Below are 22362 nucleotides of genomic sequence, written 5' to 3'. Positions count from 1 at the left end.
TGAAAACTTTCCTCTTTTTTTTATTGTTTAAACTTTACAGGAAAGAAATTTACGAACAACTGAATTGATGAAAGCAACACCGAGAATTGATTCTTTGGAAGTTCCCAACCATCCACTGGTCTTGGTTATCCTACCCTCCATTCACCACCAATTAATTTTTTTTATGTATCATTCTTTTTCATGATTCACCAATTCGGTTTCAATCATGCGAGACAAGGGAATCAGAATCAGAACCAGGAGTAATTGAATCAAGAGTGATACAATATTAAAGGTTGTGTAATAAACTAGTAAGCGAATCATCTGATGCAGGTGCAACAAATGAAATGGCATGATGCAGACCCCCCCCCCCCCCACACACAAAAAAAAATTTGTAAAATAGAAACAATGATCTCATGAAACCAATGTAATTTACAAGGGAAAAGGGCTAAGTAAAGAACTGAAATAATATTTACAGTAAAAAAAAAGGTAAAAGAAATCTTATCTGGGTGCCAGACACTCGTATCTAATTGAATCTTTCTCCCAGAAATAGAAAATCATAAGCAACAGAAAATTATGACACTGGAAACTTCAAGCATCATCCATGTTGTGATCATTGTCATTATCACCTTCATAGTATTCATCATCTCGCTGGATTTGCTTGTCTTGGGTGTGCTCTGCAATTTTACAGCTTTCAAAGAATAATAAGAGGGAATAATGGGCATTACCTATGTAGAATTGCATAACATCTAGAAACTGTATTTTCTCCTAATTCATAAAAATAAATTATGAAGCCATCAAAATGGTGACATCATCTATTTGGAATATCACTTACGATCAACTCTTTCATCTGGGTTCTGCTCATCTTCATCAAAATCAGGGATGTAGAAATCAGGTGGAACCTGCAAAAATTACAGCCACCATTGAACTGTTTTCAATCATATTCATGTTTCTTGGAGAGAGAGGTGGGAGATGAGGTCAGGTAGATGGGGGAGGCCATCATCGCGTTAGGACCAAAATATAGTAGAAACTGGTGAACTTGACTCCCCTATCTCTCTTGCATGCATACAAATAGAAATTTATTGAAGTATTCATCAGATGTACAAACTTATAGATCGGATGCATTATGACAAAGACACGGTCTTGTAGGAAGCAACCTTAACATCAACCCCCCCTCCCCTCTCGACAACTATGGAATAAGAACAGATCCTAATGTCCGGCTATAAATGTATACATCACCTTTTTAACTCTTTCCATGGATCCAAAACCAAAGGAGCGATAACCCAACAAAACATTCTACTTCTTAGTTCCAAATGAATTTAAGGCAAAAAAGAAATAAAAGGAAATTTTGTCATTTGAGTCAGCAACTAGCTTGCCCATGCATCAGTGGAGCACAGTATTATTACAGCTCTGAACCTTGTGGATAACTGGACATTCAATTGGTGGATTAAAATCTCTGACATTAAAACTAGAATTGTGACATTGAAAGATAAATAATTGTTGTAAAATGGGTTCAATGGGTCCTAGGGGTATTTCTGTCATTGTACCTATTCTAGAATGTTCTCTCATCTATTATAAATAAAGAGTGGCTGTGATCATAAAGTCACAAGCCATTATTCTCAAACCACCACAATAATCTCATATGCAGATTCCCTCTATTTAAGTTGTCACCAAATGATGGGCAATTGTCTTTTTTTTTTTCCAAATCCCAGAACATTCAAAAGTTAGGAACCTGGGCTGTTAGAAATTGTATCGATCAAAGTTTATCAAACTGGAAAGTGGAAAACCAGTACATGAGGGGGAACTCAACCTTACCCCAGAAAATTGGCAATGACAAATAAACAGAGTACTCGGTAGTCTATCATCAAAGCAAACCATTCTAATGACTCTCGGCAAACAAAATCTGGATAATGTAGTCCTAGATAGGTAGGAGACCTACTAGGAGCCAGATAATAGAATAAATAGCAAAAAGGGGCTCCTGGTTCACATGGACAACCTAGGTTTTAGGTTAATTCTAGGGTTTAGGATGGGAATTTGGGAATGGGTCTTATATGGTTTTAATATGCAGGTTTAGGGGACTATTATGATATAAAAAAAAAAAGGATTTGATTCAGTTTAAAATTCCTGCTGAATTAGGGTTAGGGTTTCGGGTTTTTAGAAATTAGGGAAATCACTAAAGCTAGGGTTTAGATGGATGGATAGGGCTGGACTTAGGATCGAGTTTAGGGGACTGTGAGAAGAGGCTGTGGTCAAAGTTTGGATGATTTCTGATGGGTAACAGATCTGGAGAGAACTGAGATCCTCTTAGGGTTTATGAAAATAAAACAGAAAAAGAAAAGGGGATCGAATGGGGAAGGGAAGGAAAGATAAACACAGAAAATTAAAATTCAAACCCACACTGGAATCCACGGGCAGTAGCTTGAATGTTTGAAAGATGAAACCACCTTCGAAGAGAGATCCTCCCAGTCGTCACGGCGTAAAGAGTCGTAGGAATCCACCCACCCTTCCACCTTGAAGTCCACAAGGATGCACACTCACACAGGAGAGCAAGGAACAGCAGGAATGGCAGCCACGAAATCTGTTTTTTAAATTCAAATAATCTGTGGGGAAACCCTCCACGATCTACTTTATTTATAATAAAAGCCTAAGCCAAATCCTAGTACAACTTAATGTCTATTCCTTCTAAAATCGTGGAAGGGAGAGTTCTAATCTAACTTAATTAAATTAAAACAGTAAATGTCCTAACTACCCCTATTAACTTAAAATAAAAGAATCTAACTTAAAAACAACTAATTTAAAGTAGATTCCATATTAGCCAATAGGATATAAGAACCTATTAACCAGTAGGAACACTTCACTTAAATTAGACCCATTGAACCAATTGGATGCAACCAATTCTAAACCGGCTCAATCTAAAAACAAGAAAATAAACTAAGTATGGAAAATAATAAATCCTAATCTATGGCTCCCTATTCAAACCCTAAGTTCAAGGCCTCTTCTTCTTCTTCTTCCTTCTTGGAGCTGCATCACTGGACCTCAACAGGAACTGCGATAGTCGGAGACTTCCATCACCAGAGTCATTTTAACTCTGACTGAAGACATCTGACCGGGTGCCACCAACCCATGGGCTGCACCGAGGATCTCCACTCTCTTTTTCCCAAGTAGAATGGAGATGAACAATCCAAGAGATGGATGTTGGTATGTTTGTGGGGAGATGAATTGGCTCAACAGGAGGAAGGAGGATCATTTTTTTTTCAATCATACATTTAGGAATAAGGACACAAGGACATATGACTTTTTAGGGGAACACTAGTCCAAGACCCAATTTTGGCAGATATCTACTTGGATTTGGACAAATGGAGTTCAAACATGATACTGAAACAACTGTTACTAGTTCAAATATAGCTGACGAAGGGCACCCAAGAGATTTACCATGAGTAAAGAGTAAAGACACATCAATTAAAAAAATAATAATATATATTTTAAAGATAAGGAAAAACTTGAAAACAATATTTTGATGCGGCCTACCTCTTGCATTTGTACACTAGGGGCATGCTGAATGCAACGCAGACTTTCCATGACTTGCATTTTTATCGTACCAAGGTAAGATTTGCTGTTCATGTTTTCCTACTCCAGCAATCAAAACACAGATAATAAGTTAGGATTCCAGCATAAAAAATCGTTGTTGCACAACCAAACCAGCAACCTATCCCAAACAATGGTTCATGAATAGGAGAAACCCAGCCAATTTTAAAGAAGACCATACAAATTCTGACTTGCAGGTCTGTGTTCTGATTCCAACACACTTCCAACATGATCATAGCTAGCTCATGACAAAATTAGAGAAATAGAGAAACAAATCCACCAAAAAGATTACAAGAAAAAATTGCATACTAGGTTCCCACTCGGAATCTTTAATGAATAATCAGGAGCAAAATATTTGATGTACTCATTATCTGGGATTTCTGCAAGAAAATAAAATAGATAAAATGTATTCAGATTCCATAAAAACTTTAAACATAGTATTAGAAATTAGCAATAAGCATTAACAAAAAAATTGTCAATGAAGACAGACTTTGTAAGAATACAAGCACATGTGATGGTTACAAAGTCCAAATATGAGAAATTTGGGGAAAACTTAACTAATGTTTGGACATTCAGATATACAATGGCATAAGAAAGAAAATAGAATAAGATCACACTGGTTGTGAGGTCAGTATCAAGAAAGACAAAGACAGTTGACAAAGATCCTAGATGAGTATTAAGAAAGTTCAAGAGAAGTTAGACGATAACTACCGTTTCTCTTCATCATTATAAAAGTTACTCTTAGCAGCCTTCAAGCTTAATTAAAGGGTTGTAAGATGGAAACAAAGCGTAATCAATTAATGAAAATATTATATTCACTTGAAGCATCCAAAGACCAAGCCAAGGACCATTGATATATACTAGCTTTTACATTTCCCTGCATCTAATTGGCTATAGATTCAGACCCCCCCAGCCAGCTTTCTCTGACTCCATTTAGATTTTCAAGCTATTTGGTATGAAAAAAATTAACTGCAAACTCAGGAAAAGCGATTGATCAAATCAAGCCTCTCTTAGGATGGAAGATATTTTTGTTGTGGGTATTGTTCCCCTAAAAGGCACTTTTGATTTACTACTCGATTATGATTGTACTTGGCAGTTTCTGACAGGATGCCGTGTAGGGAATGAAGTCAGACCATTTGAATTTGTTCTTAATCGATTGATAGAACCTACCATAACACCTCTGTATTGTAACTAGGATATCACAGTTAAAAGCTGCATAGTGTATCTCTTCACATGCCTTTTTTTTTTGGGGGGGGGGGGTTGGTGGGGGAGGTGAAACTATTACTTCTTACCAACCCAACCCCCCCCCCCCCCAAACAAAAATAAAACCAATCCCCCAGGTGAACATCTCTAATGTCTGGACTGAAGGGGCACCGGCAAAACCCTCACAGGCCTCACCCTGAGTCAAATATACTTATTTAAAGTCGCATGTGTGCACATTCACGAGTGGTTTTGGCAACCTGGTGGCACATGTATCAACATTTGGGATTCAGAAAACAATATATAATGAGAATTAGAAGCAGAGAAAATAGTTCTTACAGACTTTCAAACTCTGAGTCCAAGTTTCTCCAAGGTGCATCTTTTTTCTCCTTTTAATGACTACAACTCATAAATCAAATCTTTACAAGTTTCCAAAACTTCAATTAACTTGTATCTGAACAATCTTTCCCAAATCCTATTTTATTCCTTTTTTGAGAAATTTTATTCATTGTGGGGTGGGGGGGGGGGGGGTGGAGGGAGTCAGAGAGAGACAAAGTAGTAAACAATGCCTGTCCAAAATACAACAAGCCCTTGGACTAAACTTGAAACATTCAATACACAAAAAAACTAAGAAACCAAAGCATTAGGGAATTTTTTTATTCTTAAATAAAGTTTAATGATACAAATGAGGGATATATTTCTATGTATTTGAACAATATTAGCACCGTTAAGTGGGCGAGCCTTGGCACAATGGTTAAGTTGCACTATTGCAACCATCAGGTTGCAGGTCAAAACATGGAAACAGCCTCTCCGTGAAGCGAGGTAAGGTTGTATACATTTGCCCCACCCAGATCCTGCAGTAGCAGGAGCCTCGTGCACTGGAACACTGATTTTAACACCATTATATGTATCTATTATGAGCTAATTTTCCTTAAAAAATTTCCCGATAACCTGATCCTACAAACTACCACAAGGGTACATTGGCTGTAGTATTATGGTGAGAAGCAAGGCAGTCCAGTTGCCTACATCATCACTCTGTCTTACCCTTAAGTGTGTTTTTATTCAACTAAGCCTTATTCCAACTCACTGGGGTTGGCTACATGGGTCCTGCTTCGCCATTGACTCTATTCAAAGCCATACTTATTGTCAACCCTAACCATGCACGTCTTTTCTCACCACTTCCCCAAAGTCATTTTAGACCTATCCCTTGCTCTTTTAGCTCCTCCAAACTGAATCATCTCCCTCCTTACCAATGCATTCAGAGATCTCATTGCCATGTCCATGCTACGTCAAACAACTCTTTATCAACATGTATTGGAGCTATTACTAATTTACCCCTATTGTGTTCATTCCTTACTTTATATTTCTAGTTTTACCCATATATGCATTCTTACTTCATAAACAAATAAATTATTTTTGATAATTCACACACAAATACATCATCAATGCATATATTGATAAAACTCTTTGAAAAACCCCAAATCTGAAATAGAGGAAACTGAGAAAGAGAGATTTTTAAGTATCTCACAAACCAGAAATGATGCAGATTCATCACCAAATAGGGCTTGTTTCATTGGGAATAAGTCTAGGGTTGGGTTACATACATGTTGGGCCTTTGATCCCATGGGTTTCTAATGTAATAGGCCAATTTTATGGGCCTAAAATATAGGTATATAGGTTGCATACGGGATTAGCCCAATACTTAGTTTATTTTTATGTTTTTTAATTGAACCGGTTCAAATTGGTTGTATCCAATTGGTTCAATTTAAGTGATCATGTGATGTAAGTTGGGCTGGATTAGGACTCTATAAGTCCAGCCATGTTTTGAGTCTATTTCCTTTTAGTATTCTAGTTTCCTAGTTAGTTTAAGTTACCTAATAGATTAGGGATAGGATTAGGCCATTCCTTTTTAGTGTCTAAATCTTTTTTGAGTCTTCTATATAAGTTTGTAAGGGAAGCCAACATTAGATACGAATTTGATTAATAAAAATTAGCTTCATGCTTGCTGCCATTGCTGTTGCTGTTTGTGAGTGTATATCCTTGTGGATCTCAAGGTGGTAAAGGGTAGGTGGACTCCTGCATTGCATTGTGAAGATCGGGAGGCTCTTTCAAATCATCAAGTTGCTGCCATTGTCCTGCAATACAGTGAGTTTGAACCTGTTTTCTTATTTTAAACCTTCTTCTATCATCCTTCATCTTCCCTTAGACCTAATCCACAGTCCCCTCCATCCATCAAACCCTAATTCTCCATTAAACCTGCATTCCTACCTCCATTAGGATTCCCCCATAACTCCAGATTTAGCCTTCACTTTCAAACCCTACTTCCAGCCTACATTCCCCACACTCGACCTTAACCCTAGCCCTTAGTCTCCACTGCAACCCCTCCATTCCCCCACTCCATTAAACCTAAAAAACCTGCAACTCGATTCTGCCCAACTGCAGAATTTTAGAACCCTTCCAAACCCTAATATTCTTATGCCATTACGGCCTCCTAAACCTGCATATTAAAACCCTATAAACCCCAGTACCATTATTTAACCCTAACCCTAATTTCTGCCCTAATTAGCCTAATCTGTCCTAATCGGCCAGCCTTATTAGGTAACCCTATCCCCCTGGCTCCTAGTGGGACTTCTCCTACCTAGGACTACATTAAGAAATCAGAAGGGCCCCAAACTGATGTCGAGCAGGGATCTAGGGTGAGCATGTGTTGTCCTAAAGTTGCAGGTGCAACAGGGCAGAGGATAGGGTTTTGTAGGATGAACAATGTTGGCTGAAAAGGACTAGAAAACAGGGGATGTGATTGAACCAAAAGAACTGAAATTTAACTCAGAAATATAATCACCAGATAATGGAAGATTAACAGTAGATGACAGACCAATAACCCTCTGAATTTTAGCTATAAAAACAGCCACAACAGTAGGATATTGATCACAGCACAGACACCAGCTCCAACCTAGCAGTAAACAGAGCATGGGAAAGAAAACTAGAAGTGGTTGACCTATCTCAGGTCTGGGAATCCATCCCAATTGATCACTCGATCCCTAGGGCTCAAAACGCTCAGATTTTCAATTAATCAAATCTTGAATGACTTTAGCAGCCTTACAATGTTTATATAAACTGAAATATAAACACTCTTATTCTAACTAGGAAAACTGAAAGCAACTCCTACTATGAATAGGAGTACTAAAAAGCTATTACAACTTTGCTGAAATAAAAAAAAAAACAACTAATAACTAAACATTCCTACTTGAACTAGGAATTAAATAAGCTACTACTAAGCCTAATCCCGTATGCCTACCTTGTACCTACATATTAGGCCCATTTAAGTGGTCCATTACAAAGAAAACACATGGAATCAAAGGCCCAATACCTACATAACCCAACCCAAGGCTTATTTCCACTAATATAAGCCCTCTAGGTGACTTATCTGCATCATCTAGATTCCCTTTGATGCAGATCCAAGCCTCCATGAGCTGAAGAAGCCCCCTGATCATAGGGTTTTAGTAGGAGCCTTAGACTAGTTTATACTTAGATTATTTCAGTTCTATACTTAGTTTTATTTTTATGTCTTTAATTGAACCGATTCAAATTGGTTGCATCCAATTGGTTCAATTTAAGTTGGTCTAATTTAAGTGAAGTGTTCCTATTGGCTATTAGGGTCTTATATCCTATTGGTTGATGAGGAATCTTCTGTGTTTAAGAGTTTTAAGTGTTTTAAATTAATAGGGGTAGTTAGGACTTTTAACTTTGAGTTATTTCATTAAGTCATACTCTTTCCACGTTTTTGGAAGAGAGAGGATTTTAAATTGTATTAGGATTGTGGCCCTTAGGCCCTTATTCGTAGAAATAGTGGGAGAGGCTCCCCCACCAATTAAAGTGTTAAAAAAAATTCGTTTTTGTGCTGCTGGCTATTGCTGCTGCTGTTTCTCTCTTCTGAGTTTGTCTTGTGAGTCATATCAAGGTTGAAGGGCTGGTGGACCTCCAGTGACTCCTTGCATCTTGAAGATCGAGAGGTTCTTCTTCGAAGCTGTCTTCAAGATTGCTGCCAATGAAGAACTCCTTAAACCAGTAAGTTATTTACTGTTTCAGCATTCCCCTCTTCTTCTTAATCCTCCAACCCAAGCCCCACCTGCCCTAATCGATCCACATTGTCTCCTCCATTAAAAACCCATTGATCCCTGTAAACCCTAATTGTTCTAAATTCTGTCCAGCCTTGTTCCTCCATCCAATCTCAACCAAATTTCAACCCCCCTCTCATCTCCTCCTTCACTCGACCTAAGTTGCAGCCCCATCCAATCACTCAAACCCGCCAAGTCTCTGTAGAACCCAAAAAAACCCTAAATTCTGTATACCCCAATTCAACCATCAGAATTGCACCATATTACAGCCGAGTACCCTTCCCATTGCCCTGAACACTCGACCTTAGCCCCTTGCCCTAATTCCAAGTTTAAACCCTAGTTTTAACCTAAATTCTAAAACCCAAAACCCGAAACCTTAACCCCAATTTCTGTAATTTTTAAATTTTGTTTAAACCTTGTTCAAACCTACCCTATTAGCTTCTCCTAGACCTGCCCATTAAAACCATATAAGATTTAACCCTATTCTCATAAACCTAACCCTAGATTTGACCCAAAATACCCCAATCTGTCCCAATCGGCCAGCACCTTTTGTGAGGGTTTGCTCTACCCGGCTCCTAGGTCTTCTTCCTATCTAGGACTACATTACCCTTCAAGTTGGGTAATGTACAAAGGACTGTCTTTGCAGGACGGAGGGAGTATAAAGTTCTCTTACAAAAAAAATGAAAACAGTAAAAACACAATGTACTTCAATGTAATTGGTAAGTGGTAACAATGATGTTAAGGAAAGTGACAATCCAATCATTCAGTACCATACACAGAGTTCGACACGGTGACACAATTGAGCAATCACACCATAATGAAGTAAACTCAGCAGAACTCAAACCTATGTGCTCTAACAATATCCAGAAATTAGACAAAGAGAATGGGAAACTATAATGCCAGTTGTTTGTTTTGGTTGTGTGATTGTTTTGTTGTTTTTGGTTTCTGTTCTCTTTGAGCAATTGTCTGGGTCTTTTCTGACCACTTGGGCTCTCTCTCTCTCTCTCATGAAATTCCCTTTGTTGCTGTTGCCTATTGCCCCAGCGGGAGGGAGAGCAGATATAAGATGCAATCATACCATTGGGAAGCTCAGTATCCAGAAGAACCCCCGTTTCAACAGCCCAGCATCTAGCAACATTCTCTTTTGTGTATCCTCCACCTCCAGTAACCTGCAATGAAACAGAATCTAAGTCTATAGGCCCAGAAGATGACTTTCTTGAATGAAAAGTATAGCTGTTCAAAGCATAGACTTACCAACAACGGTAAATTGAATTTTTTCACGAATCTTACACACTCAGAATGCCCTATTAGAAACAGAATAATGACAGCATTCAGTCACATCGACATAGACAACTATTATTAAAAATTTGTCCACTCAAATCCTAACACATGAAGTCAACGGTAATAATAGATTTGATTACAAGGAGACTAGCACCATCGATGGAGAGATTGAAGCAGCCCAAGCGGTCCCCAGCAAGTGAATCAGCCCCACATTGGAGAACTATAGCACCTGGTAGATATGTCTCAACAACCTTGGAAATAATCTACATAATAAAATATTGTGAGGAAAACTCTATCATTGACGCATCAAATTGTAAACTACAACCATAAACAAAACCTATAACTCAAATATCCAGAATCACAACTTACTGTTTTGAAAAGTCGAGTAAAGCTGGCATCATCTATTCCATCCTTCAATGGGACATTTATGGCATAAAATTTTCCTTCTTTCTCTCCAATTTCCTTCAAAAGAAAGAAATTATTATGTCACAATCAAAAATGAAAAGAATGTACCACAGAAAGAGTAGGGTCTTCTCTTTATAGGAAAAGGCAACTAATGTGTCACATAGTTTCAGTTTCAGGCCTGGTTTTGCCTAGGCTCGAAACCAAAATATTTTGAGAAATGGAGAAATTCCGGGCCCAGGTTTCACTAGATGGTTTTTATTGGTGGTCCATAAAGTCCCGAAACTTCTAGGAAACCCTATTTTAGGCCCTTTAAACATAGTGAAACCCTTCGATTTTAAAAAACCACACCCAAAATGGTGACTCCGGACTTGGTACATTTTACGTTGTTGAATACATTCTCTAATATTAGAGACCTATTCCAAACAAAATTTAGTATTAGAACACACTTAATTCAATTAAAACAACTTAAATGCATTAGGAATGAATACTCATAAAAATAAAAACCATTTCATAATTATAAAATGTTATACATGGTTTATTACAAAGAGTCGAAGATATGGGAGTCAAGAATACAAGCAGTCACCCCTACGCCCATCCTAGAGTCCTAGTACCACTACTGCCCAACTTCTTGTTCCACACTTGTACGAGAGTGATTTGGCCAAAAATCACAAAAACCCAAGTTTTCCCAACCCTTTCTGTCAAAACCAGCGAGGTGAATGAAATGGGTCGAAATTTCAACCCTTTCGTTCGAAACTTTACATTTTATGCTTAAGGAATGTATCATTTCGGTCAAAATAATACTGACACAAAACATTTCGGCGAAATTTCACCAAAACAGCGAACATTCGACCGAAAAACTGCAAACCTACCATATCATTAGTGATTTCGTTTCGACATCTATCGAAACTGAAATATTTCACGAAATATGGTGAAATTTAGAACTCAAGTGTCATTTCAGTGAACATAAAAAGGCACAAGACCAATGGCTTTGTTTCTCTTACGGACCAGGAGCATATAATTTTAGATGATTATGTAGAGTTGCAAATGCTAGTCATTTCTGAATATTTTGGTACATGGCACTTTCTCCATTGTTCATTTTATTTCTGCAATATAATCAAATACATGTTGTCGCTCACTGGAAGAGGAAATGGGGTATGGGGTAGGTAACCTTGAATGAATGGATCAACTAAACAACTCTTGCGAAGAATGAGTTATATTTTTCTTTTTATCTTACTGCTTCCTGAGGTAAGGTGCAAGCAATAAACAGCGTAATTAATTAAGAGCAATTATGTTTTGTGTAAGTGGATCATGAATCTCAAATGTAAATTATTGGTCAGACACTTACCATACTTCTTTGTGTGCACACAATGCTTTTCTTTTTATTCTACAAAATCTCCTCAACATTATCAATATAATTCCTTCCATTATTGTTAAAGTAAATTATATTATTGCTATACTAAGTTAAAATGCAAATGACGTTAAGAAATGATAATTGAGGAAAAGCATTGGGCTCTCCATTCTCCACTCACATCTGTCCAAAGCCAATATGCATTGGTGTTCATATGATTGCAAAAAAAGGGAGAGCCCACTCCTACTTTCAACACAGTTTAACCCTGATGAGTTGAGAGCCAGATCAAAGAGATCAGGTCAAAAGTGTGATTAATCAAGAGCTACCAACATTTAATTTTAAACAGAGGAACGCATATCAGCAGTTGTTCATAATGAGCATCAGTCATCCTCTTCCATCTCCTGGATAACCGATTAAATAGCATCCAATCATAAAAGAGAAAATGGTGCACCTTTCTTTTTCCCTCATCTAGTTGCATTAAGCAACCTAGTCCAGTACTTCAATAACGGATGTCAACATGTTTCCTCTGTCTTCTATTCCCGTTCATTTGTTAAACTTGTCCTTTATAAGTGTGTAAGACTCTCTTTGGTATAATTTCCACTTGTATTTATGACCTGTTTATGAGAATAAGATATGGGCTATAAATAATAATCGTTTGGTTACTACTAGACAGAATAGATTATAGATTAAGAAATAGGTTTGGTCTGCCTATGTGCAGAATATATTCCTCCATCACAGTCATTGTGATCAATTTCTTCTGCAACCATGCTTTTGATGTCACCGCCAACCTGAACTCGCATCACTCTCCATGGCTAGTCCATGCATCCTATTTCCGTCACTGCCAGAGGTTGCTGGGTGTCCTTGACTTTGAGAATGGCATCCCAAGTCAACATATTCAGTCTTCTCTCCTGATTCAGTCTCAGATCCCCAATCGAGTGGCTTCCTTGGCTTCTCTTCTTCCTTCACTCCCACCACAGAAAAACTCAACTTTTTTAACTTCTCCAACAGCATTTCTTCTTTGAACCACTTTTGCTTGATTCTAGTTCCAACCAAATCAATGGGACCCTGATCTATTTTAGTGGGTACCTTTGCGTTCATCACCTTTGTCATAAGACACTTCATAATCGACATTGCTCTGGTCGTTTCTTGAATTCTTACTTCCCCCAACGTTTTCATTCACATCAATGGATTTCTTACCCAAACAAGACCAATCACAGCCGAATGTCGCTAAAAAATCTCTTACCTCGTAAGTTGTAACCTGTTTCACTTATTTGGAGACTGGTCTCTCAAGAGATTTTGCAGTAATGCACTCTGACTCTTCCAACTCACCTTCAAACAGGTATTCGGCGTTCCAAGCTTGATTTTGGGTTTCAGGAATTGTAAATTGGGATGCCCATCACCCTGATGCTGCTTTACCACAACCTTCTGGGCAATTCGTTGTGTATCATCATCCATTCTGCCATTGAAGTACCTTTCAGTATCAAAGATGCTGATTTCACTGTCTGTTTTCTTTCTTCCTAAGCTTATTTGGTAGTGAGACGGAGGATTCTGGGGTCCGTTGATAGTTGGAGGTAGGCTGCAAGTCAACTCCATGAGCTTTAATATGAAGTGAAGATGATGCAGAAGCCGAAACCATGATTAATTTGGCTGTTCTTTGATTTTTTCGTTGGAACCTTTTTATTTGTTTGTTCTTTTAGCCTAGGGTTAAAACAGTCTTTTTCATGGTTTATCTTCTTAGTTCCCTCCACGATTTTAGAGGGATTAGTATTTTATTTTATTTGTTTTAGTTGTTTACACTTATACTCCTATTTAGAGTATAAGTCTATTCTATGTTTTATAATTAGGATTCAGATTAGGAATCCCAACTCCTAATCTGATTAGGATTGCTTTAGATTGATTATTTGTAAGGCCTTTAGGCCCCCTTTATTATTATAAATAGTAGAATCGTGGGAGGCTCCCCACCTATTATGTTTGAAATTTTGTTTCTTCTTGCTGCTGCCGCCATGACTGCTGCTGCTTCTCTGTCTTGTGTGTCATATCAAGGCCCCTTGTGAGTAATATCAAGGGCTAGGGCTGGAGTAATCCGGCGACTCCTTGCATCTTGCAGATCGGGAGGTTCGTCTTCTTCTTCCTTCAAGTTCTTCAAGGTTGCTGCTGCTGAAATTCTGCAATTCCAGTAAGAGTTACAATTTCCTGCAACTTTATCATCTCTTCTTCTTACTTCCATCTAACCTAATCGACTTCCCCAAACCCTAGCTTCATCTACATTCATCACAGCCCTATTCCCTCATCAGATTACACTCAAAACCTAACCACAGGTCCATCACAGTAACCCTCCCACTCGATCTCAGTTGCAGCCTCACCTATCCACTACAAACCCTAATTCCCTCCCTCAACATAAAAACCCAGAAACCCTAAGATCTGCCTAGGCCTAACCAGCCATCAAAACCCCACCAAAGTCCAGCCGAACCACCCCTCTCTGCTAGGAAAACTCGACCTAAAGCCCAGCCCCTAAATCTGCTCCTAACCCTAGTTTCAGCTTAGATCCTAAATCTGGAAACCCAAAACCCTAACCCTAATATTTCTGAATTTCCATTTCTTATTCAAACCTCATTAAAACCTATTCTAATAGACTCCTAAAATTCTGCAGACCATTACCCAACAAAACCCTAACTCAATCTCCCATTCCTAACCCTAATTTTGCCCTAGTTACCCTAAACTGCCCATTCGGCCAACCCTAAAACAGAACCTGGTCCTAAGTGAGATTTATTTCACCTAGGCTACATTAGAAGATCTATTCCGTGCTATTGAGATAAGAAGAAAATGAGGCATCTCGAACATGGGTATTGCTGCTTTCATATGCCAAAGTCTGGGAGTAGATAAGCTGATGTCGGACCGCCAGTAGCTTCCCAAATTGGAAAGTTGATTGCAGAACCCAGAGGTAGATCTCGTGGGTTAGATTGCTTGTTGTGGCTCGACAGACAGCCGAGGCAGTGATGAGTTTTTGTGCTTCGTCAGCAGTGGGGAATTATTGGCATAGCAAATTGCAAAGATTGCTATGGGGTTTGAGAGGAGTGGCCAGAGATTCTTGTGGGCAGTAAGGAGCCCTCCACCAATTGGTGATAACACAACCGGGCTTTGCTGTCAGACATGGACGATTTCGGTCTTGAAGCTGTGATGCCGAAACGGTTTCTGGATCGGACCAGAGACAGGTCTAATGGTGAAATAGAAAGGTATCTCCTTGGGAAAAAATAGGATCACAAGCAGGGAAGGGAGTTGTTGGAAGAGGGATTTATAAAAGAGAATTGAAATTACCTCCTTACCCTTGGTTTTGAGACGTTAGAACATAAAGGTTTAGCACACATTAATAATTAATGGTTTATGCCAATAAATCATAAACAGTACTTCACCTTCTTATGAATTTTATTTTATTTTAATTTATCAAATAGAAACAAGGGACAAAAATCATCCCAAACACCTGCAAAAAAGAAAAACATGTCAGATAAATAGAAATATGGGAAAAAGATCTCTGTCCGGGAGTGTGGCCTACGCCAGCACTCCCATGAGTCTATCTCTCTCCTCCCCATGTGTAAAGACACCTCTGCCCCCTTGTTTTGAGGAGGAGAGAGATAGACACATGGGAGTGCTGGCATAGGCCACACTCCCGGACAGAAAACTGCTTCCCTAGAAATATAAACCATAACAAAGAGAGCCTAAGTTGATTCCACTGTAATTTTTTCTTCTTACTGTGTTCGCAGAGACCTGAAAATGAGGACAGATACTGACGGTTACTAAGATGGCAAGATTATGTACTTAGAATACGAAGGCGGCCTCTTTACCACTTTCTAGTATGTCAGTAATAATGATCAATTACATTTTCTTGACTCCATTGGACCATTTTCCATTTTTGTAAATTAGATTGCTCTTTCTAAACAAATTCATTCCATACTAGTGAACATGAAGATGCATCTGTCACCATTAGTTGACAACGGATAATATCAAATTTGTAATTTTTTATGTCATCCTCTATGTGGCAGTCTAATTGTCATTCAAAGTTCAAACTTTGTAGATCTGTTGGCACTGTTATGTTGGGGTTGGGAAACAACTCTCTCTACCAGTGTGAGCAACGCACAAAATCAGTATGTGCAAGATCAACAAAACACACAAAAAAAAAAACAAGCACATACACAAAGAAGAGGCAAGAGATTTACGTGGCTCAGCAAAACCGCCGCCGTCCACGGAGTGAGATCCAACTTCCACTATGAATCAAGAGAAGAGCAAATAGTACAACCCTTGCGATTTTATTCCGAAACCCAAGCACCCATGTACACTCTTCTCTCATCTCCCATTCACTCTACATACCTTCACCTTGGCTCATAGTTCGAAAACTCGTCTCGACCGAGATCTCGGAGAGTTTGTGCATTTTTTTATTTTTTTTTTGGATTCAGTATGATGTTTCGGTGGACAAATGGCCCCAGTTGGCTTTGAAACTTTAAGGGAAGCTTGTTTTAGGCTTAATAAACATATTTAAATTTTCAAATTGTAAAAGAAAACACCCAATTTGGTGTTGTAGATTCACATCCTTGGTTGGAAGTAAGCGTCGAACCCTTAATATAAAATTGCCTATTCTAGACATTGTTTGAGTACTATGAGACATAATTGACAAGTAAATTATGCAAAAATGAATGACGACACATAATATTGAATAAGTATTTAAAAAATAGTTAAAGACTTAAAGTTTCTACTACAAACTCCTCCACGTGAAGTGTTCACAATGCATATTACATAGACACCCAACAGTGAACAATTCATTAGTCATAGACACCCTACTTCACTAGTCTTCCATGTCCCAACTCCCAACAATACCATCGATCCCTTTGTAGTGATGTGGCAACCCCAATAGTGTATCCCAGTTGTATTGAGTGATGATGTGGCCAAAAAATTAAAAAAAACAAGGTTTTCCCCTTTCTCTATCGAGTTACTTCGAAATTTCGAACTGTACTCTCGAGTTTATGCTTTTTTATAATGTGGAATGTAGTAGTTTTTCGAAAATTCAGCGAGACAGTACAAAGTACCGAAATCTCGCCGAAATTTTGGTCGAGATATTCGAGTTTGTGCATATTTTGTGCCTCGTATGTAAACTCGCCTCGAGAAGCTCGAGATTCTTGAGTTTTCCAAGATCTTGTTGAGATCACCGCGAGTTTTAGAACTATGCTTTGGCTCCTTGCTTAGTCCTTGTACACATGTTGCACCAACATTGTACCTCTTGGACTCTCACTTAGATCCTCACATCTTGGCTCTTCACTTGGATCAACGCTACTCTCTTTGGTAGTGTTAGTTATATGTCCAGAATACCGTAGGGGTATTCTGGACCTTTCTTCTTTCTTAGTTATGTTTATTATTTTGGTTTTAGTCCCACATTGGTTTTGTAATCTTTTTTATTCATTCATTATGATTATAAATAGAAGTGCTTGGTGATCACATTGATTATCCAAGTATTAACCTAATTCAAATCTGCTTACATGGTATCGAAGCTTATTTCGAACTAGGGACACCACTTTTTCTCCTTTTTTTTTGTATTCTCCTTCTCTCTCGATCTGCTTCTCTTCTAGTTCTCTTCTTCTTCTTCTCCTTTGTTCTTCATTCCCATATAGGGCAGCACTGATGAGGTGATCATGCGATCCAGTTGCTGCCCCCATTACCTCATTAATGTTTCATAATTCTGTTCGATAGCCCTACATCAACACTGCTGCGATATTCTGCGATATTGGCTCTTCAGTTTTTTTGGAGAATTGCTTCTACATCAGATACCAGGGCTCCTCTCCTCTCTTTGAAGACCACAAGCTGCTGCAGAATTGTTGTTTTACTGGTTCAGAACTTATCTCCCAAGATTGAAGACCTCCTTGAGATCGATTCCTACATTATCAGGGTTTTTTTCAAAACCCTGACACCTATCGATCTTAGGGTTATTGCTGCCCACTGGACCTGATTTTTTGCAGGTGGTTTCCCCTCTTATGAGGGCTCCTTCGACTGCTATTTGAGCTCCTACAGATCTGTTTTGGTGTGTGAAGACCTTGAGATCGATTTCATAATTACAGGGTTTTCTCAAACCCTAATTCTATCGATATTGGGGCTGCTGCACCTGTTTTCTGGATCAAATTTTTTTCTACAGATGTGTTTATATTATTAAGGACTTCTCTACTTCAGTCTTTCAGCCACTTCGATACTGATTTTTTGCAGCCTAGGCTCCTCCATCGATTCCATCACTTTAGGGTTTTGTTCAATACCCTAAAAAACCTAATCGATCAAGGTTTCTTTTGGCTGCTGGTTCTACCTTTTGGGGCTTTACTTGAAGTTGTTTGACCTTCTCTACTGCCAGTATGGGTCACTCTACCAACTCTACGGCTACTTCTGTTCATGATGGCAATAACAAGACAGATTATCACAGCTTTCCACCTAACCCTATCAAACTGGATGGATCAAATTACCTTCTATGGTCCAGATCAGCCTCCTTAGCCATCGCTGGTCATGGCCTCACCGACCATATTGATGGCACTAGTGTTAAGCCTAGTGATAAAGGCCCTGCTCAGACTAAGTGGCTTGCCAATAATGGTGTTCGCATGTCCTACCTCATAGGCTCTATGACTTCAGCTTTACAGCATAATTTTCTTCTTCTGGATACTGCCGACCAGATTTGGGCTGCTTGCAAGGAGACCTACGGGCAGCTTGGCAATGATGCCCAGGTTTATGAAATTCGAAAGAAGGTCCTTCACACTACTCAGGGAGACCTTTCTGTTTCGGACTACTATGCTACTCTCCGCAGCCTATGGCAACAGTTGGACTATTTCTCTGATTTTCACCCGTCTACAGTTGATGACATTGCTTCTTATAAGAAACATATGGACAAGATCAGGGTCTATGATTTTCTGGCTGGTTTAAATATGGAGTATGACCCAATTCGTGTTCAAGTGTTGGGCCATCAACCTTTTCCCACACTTGAACACTCTTATGCATTGGTTTCTTCTGAGGAGAACCGCAGGACTGCCATGTTACATCCTCCCATTACTGACAGATCTGCTCTCAAGGCTGCTGCCCCCATCATTCCTATACTTAGTAGCACTGCTAATTTTGGTGATTCTACTACGGGGACTGTCGTTTGAGAGCACTGTCACAAACCATATCACACCAAGGAGAAGTGCTGGAAACTTCATGGGAAACCAGCTGACTTTGAAGCAAAAAGAGCTGCCAAGACCAAGACCAAGACAAAGACCAAGGCCCAACAGACTGAGACTGTTACTACAGCTCCTACTACTGACACTGGTCTATCCCAGGATGATCTACAGGCATTCCTACGTATGCTGAGGTCTTCCGCTGCTGCTGCCTCTACTACATCAGCTCCTGCCAGTTCTTCCGCTCATTCAGGCTCACACTTTGCCCGGTCAGGTATTCCTTTTGGAGGTCATTGTGCTTCTGTAGCCTCCCATCCTTGGATCATAGATTCTGGGGCTACAGATCATATGACCGGTTCCTCTAGTTTGTTTCATAGATATTCTCCTACTTCTGGGAAGGACAAGGTCAAGGTAGCTGATGGTTCCCTTTCATCTATTTCTGGAAAGGGAATCATCAACTGCACTTCCTCTCTTCCATTAACTTCTGTTTTGCATTCCTAATTTTACCACTAGCCTTCTTTCCATTAGTAGTATTACTCGTGATCTTAACTGCAAAGTTACTTTCTTTCCTTCTCATTGTGTGTTTTAGGATCTGGCCTCTGGAAAGACGATTGGATTAGGTAAAAGTGCACGGTGGGCTGTACCTGCTTGATGATGGTCGCTTCTCTCCACCACCATTACCTTCTCCACTACACCAGAACTCCATGGTCTCTTCTGAACTCTACCAGTGGCACTCTAGGTTAGATCACCCCCCTTTAGGAATTTTAGCACATTTATTTCCTAGTTTGGTCACCCTACATACTAAGGATGACTTTTTTTGTGAGACGTGTGTTCTGGCCAAACAGACACGTTCAAATTATCCTATTTCAAATAAAAGTTCTTCTTGTTTTGAGTTAGTGCATTCTGATGTTTAGGGCCCTAATCGTAAGCCCTTTATTTCTGGCCATCGGTGGTTTGTATCTTTCATTGATTGTCATTCTAGGAACACATGGGTCTATCTCTTGCAGACCAAAAATCAAGTTTTTTCATGCTTTCAACACTTTCATAAAATGGTCCAAACTCTGTTCCAAGCTACTCTCAAAATATTGAGAAGTGATAATGGAACAGAGTATAAAGAATCACAATTTCAAAAATATTTGGCTGACCATGGAATCATTCATCAGACTAGTTGTGTTGATACCCCTGCCCAGAATGGTGTGGCAGAAAGGAAAAACCGCCACTTGTTAGAAATGGCCAGAGCATTAATGTTTGCGAGGAATGTCCCGTCTCAATATTGGGGGGATGCGGTTATCACGGCAGCCTATCTCATTAATAGGCTGCCATCTCGGGTACTTCACTCCCGTAGCCCCTCTGATGTTTTAATTGGTAATTCCTCCTTTATTGTGCCTCCCAAGGTGTTTGGTTGTGTGTGTTATGCTTGAGATACTAAATCTCCCAACAAACTTGAACCTCGGGGACTCCGTTGTATTTTCTTGGGTTATTCTCCAACCCAGAAAGGGTATAAATGTTACCATCCCCCTTCCCGCCATACCATGGTTAGCATGGATGTTGTTTTCCATGAGTCCCTTTCTTATTATTCTTCGCCACCTCTTCAAGGGGAGAATGCTAGTGAAGATGTGGCTTTCAAGATTCCTCTACCTGAGGAGCCTCTGGCTGCCCAGCCCTCTTTACCACCCACGGCTGCTGTCCAGTCCCTTTTGGATGCTTCCCATCCACCCTTGGATGCTGCCCATCCTACTTTGGAGACTTCCCAACAACCTCTGGCTGTTTCTCCGTCACCTAATGGGAATCCTTTACAGGGGGAGACCATAGAAAATAGTGTTGTTAATATTCCTACTCAGGGGGAGCAGACTCCGGTCCAGAGAACTATTGGTGAATTTCAGAAGAGAATTGACAACTCCAACATGATCACCTATACAAGGGGAAGATCCACAAGAGGGCAGTTGCATCCCACTATAGCACTAGTACCCATCCAATTGCCGGCTCCAGACACAGATCCTACATCTCCTGGTAATCCATCTCCTTCCGACCTACCTATTGCACTTCGCAAAGGTACTAGGACTTGTACTTTACATCCCATATCTCATTTTGTTTCGTATAACTCTCTTTCTCCCTCTTTTCGTGCATTTGTATCTTCTCTTTCCTCTGTTTTGGTTCCTAGAAATTGGCAGGAGGCATCTACAGATGGAAAGTGGAAGACAGCAATGTTGGAAGAAATGAGAGCACTACACAAAAATAATACGTGGGATCTTGTGGGTCTTCCTCCAGGAAAAAAACCAATGGGTTGTAGATGGGTCTTCGTAGTTAAACAGAAGGCTGATGGTTCAGTGGACAGGTACAAGGCACGTTTGGTTGCAAAGGGGTTCACTCAGACTTAGGGAGTTAACTATCAGGAGATCTTTGCACCAGTGGCAAAGCTCAACACTGTCAGGGTGTTATTATCTTGTGCTGCAAATCTTGGGTGGGGTCTTCAGTAGTTAGATGTCAAAAAAGCCTTTCTGCATGGGGAGCCTGAGGAGGAGGTATATATGGACATTCCACCTGGTTTCTCTGATGACAGGACTAAGGGCAAGGCTTGTAAATTGATACGTGCCCTTTATGGCTTGAAGCAGTCACCCAGGGCCTGGTTTGGCAGATTTCATAAGGCTATGATTTCAGCAGGTTACAAGCAGAGCAATACTGATCACACTTTGTTTATCCGACGACTTGGTGACAAGGTTACTCTTCTTATAGTCTATGTGGATGATATTGTGATCATTGGTAATGATAATGCTGCAATCAGGGATTTGAAAATTCTTCTTGGCCGTGAGTTTGAAGTCAAAGATCTTGGTCCCCTAAAATATTTTCTAGGGATAGAAGTTGCTCGATCTTCAAAGGGCATCTTTCTTTCTCAAAGAAAATATGTCCTTGATCTATTGACTGAGACAAGGCTACTTGGCTGTCATCCTTCAGATACTCCTTTGGAAGCTACTACAAAACTTAGGGAGAAAGAGGGTGAGCCGGTTGACAAGGGTGCCTATCAGCGATTAGTAGGCAAACTAATCTACCTTTCCCACACACGCCCTGACATTGCAATTGCTGTGAGTTTGGTGAGTCAGTTCATGCATGATCCATATTCTTCTCATATGGATGCGGTCCGTCGTATTTTGAGGTATTTGAAGTCTGCTCCAGGAAAGGGAATTCTTCTATCTGCCAATGGTCACGAAGGTTGAAGCCTATACGCGATGCCGATTGGGCTGGTTCTCCTGACAGAAATCTATCTCCGCTCTTGTTCCTTTGT

At 39.6% G+C, this 22362-nt stretch overlaps 1 protein-coding gene across 2 annotated transcripts in view; it reads right to left on the bottom strand.

The window, feature by feature from the left end:
- Window positions 1–511: 511 nt before the first annotated feature.
- The window catches only part of LOC122661957 (histone deacetylase 9), a 35513-nt gene continuing 13662 nt past the window's right edge, over window positions 512–22362 (bottom strand). Inside the window, exons 7-14 of one of the 2 annotated variants that reach the window (XM_043857481.1) lie at window positions 10530–10622; window positions 10315–10423; window positions 10134–10183; window positions 9958–10048; window positions 3871–3941; window positions 3505–3603; window positions 812–878; window positions 512–653 (exon numbers count right to left, since the gene is read on the bottom strand). In XM_043857481.1, coding sequence (XP_043713416.1) covers window positions 568–653; window positions 812–878; window positions 3505–3603; window positions 3871–3941; window positions 9958–10048; window positions 10134–10183; window positions 10315–10423; window positions 10530–10622 — 666 coding nt within the window. In that variant the 3' untranslated portion in view covers window positions 512–567. Of the gene's footprint in view, window positions 654–811; window positions 879–3504; window positions 3607–3870; window positions 3942–9957; window positions 10049–10133; window positions 10184–10314; window positions 10424–10529; window positions 10623–22362 lie in introns of those variants that run through there. The other variant, XM_043857490.1, reaches the window with a different exon arrangement.

The sequence above is a fragment of the Telopea speciosissima genome, chromosome 1, assembly GCF_018873765.1.
Source record: "Telopea speciosissima isolate NSW1024214 ecotype Mountain lineage chromosome 1, Tspe_v1, whole genome shotgun sequence".
Lineage (NCBI taxonomy): Eukaryota > Viridiplantae > Streptophyta > Magnoliopsida > Proteales > Proteaceae > Telopea > Telopea speciosissima.
Note: the sequence above shows the minus strand (reverse complement) of the source record. Positions and strands in the feature narration are given on the sequence as shown.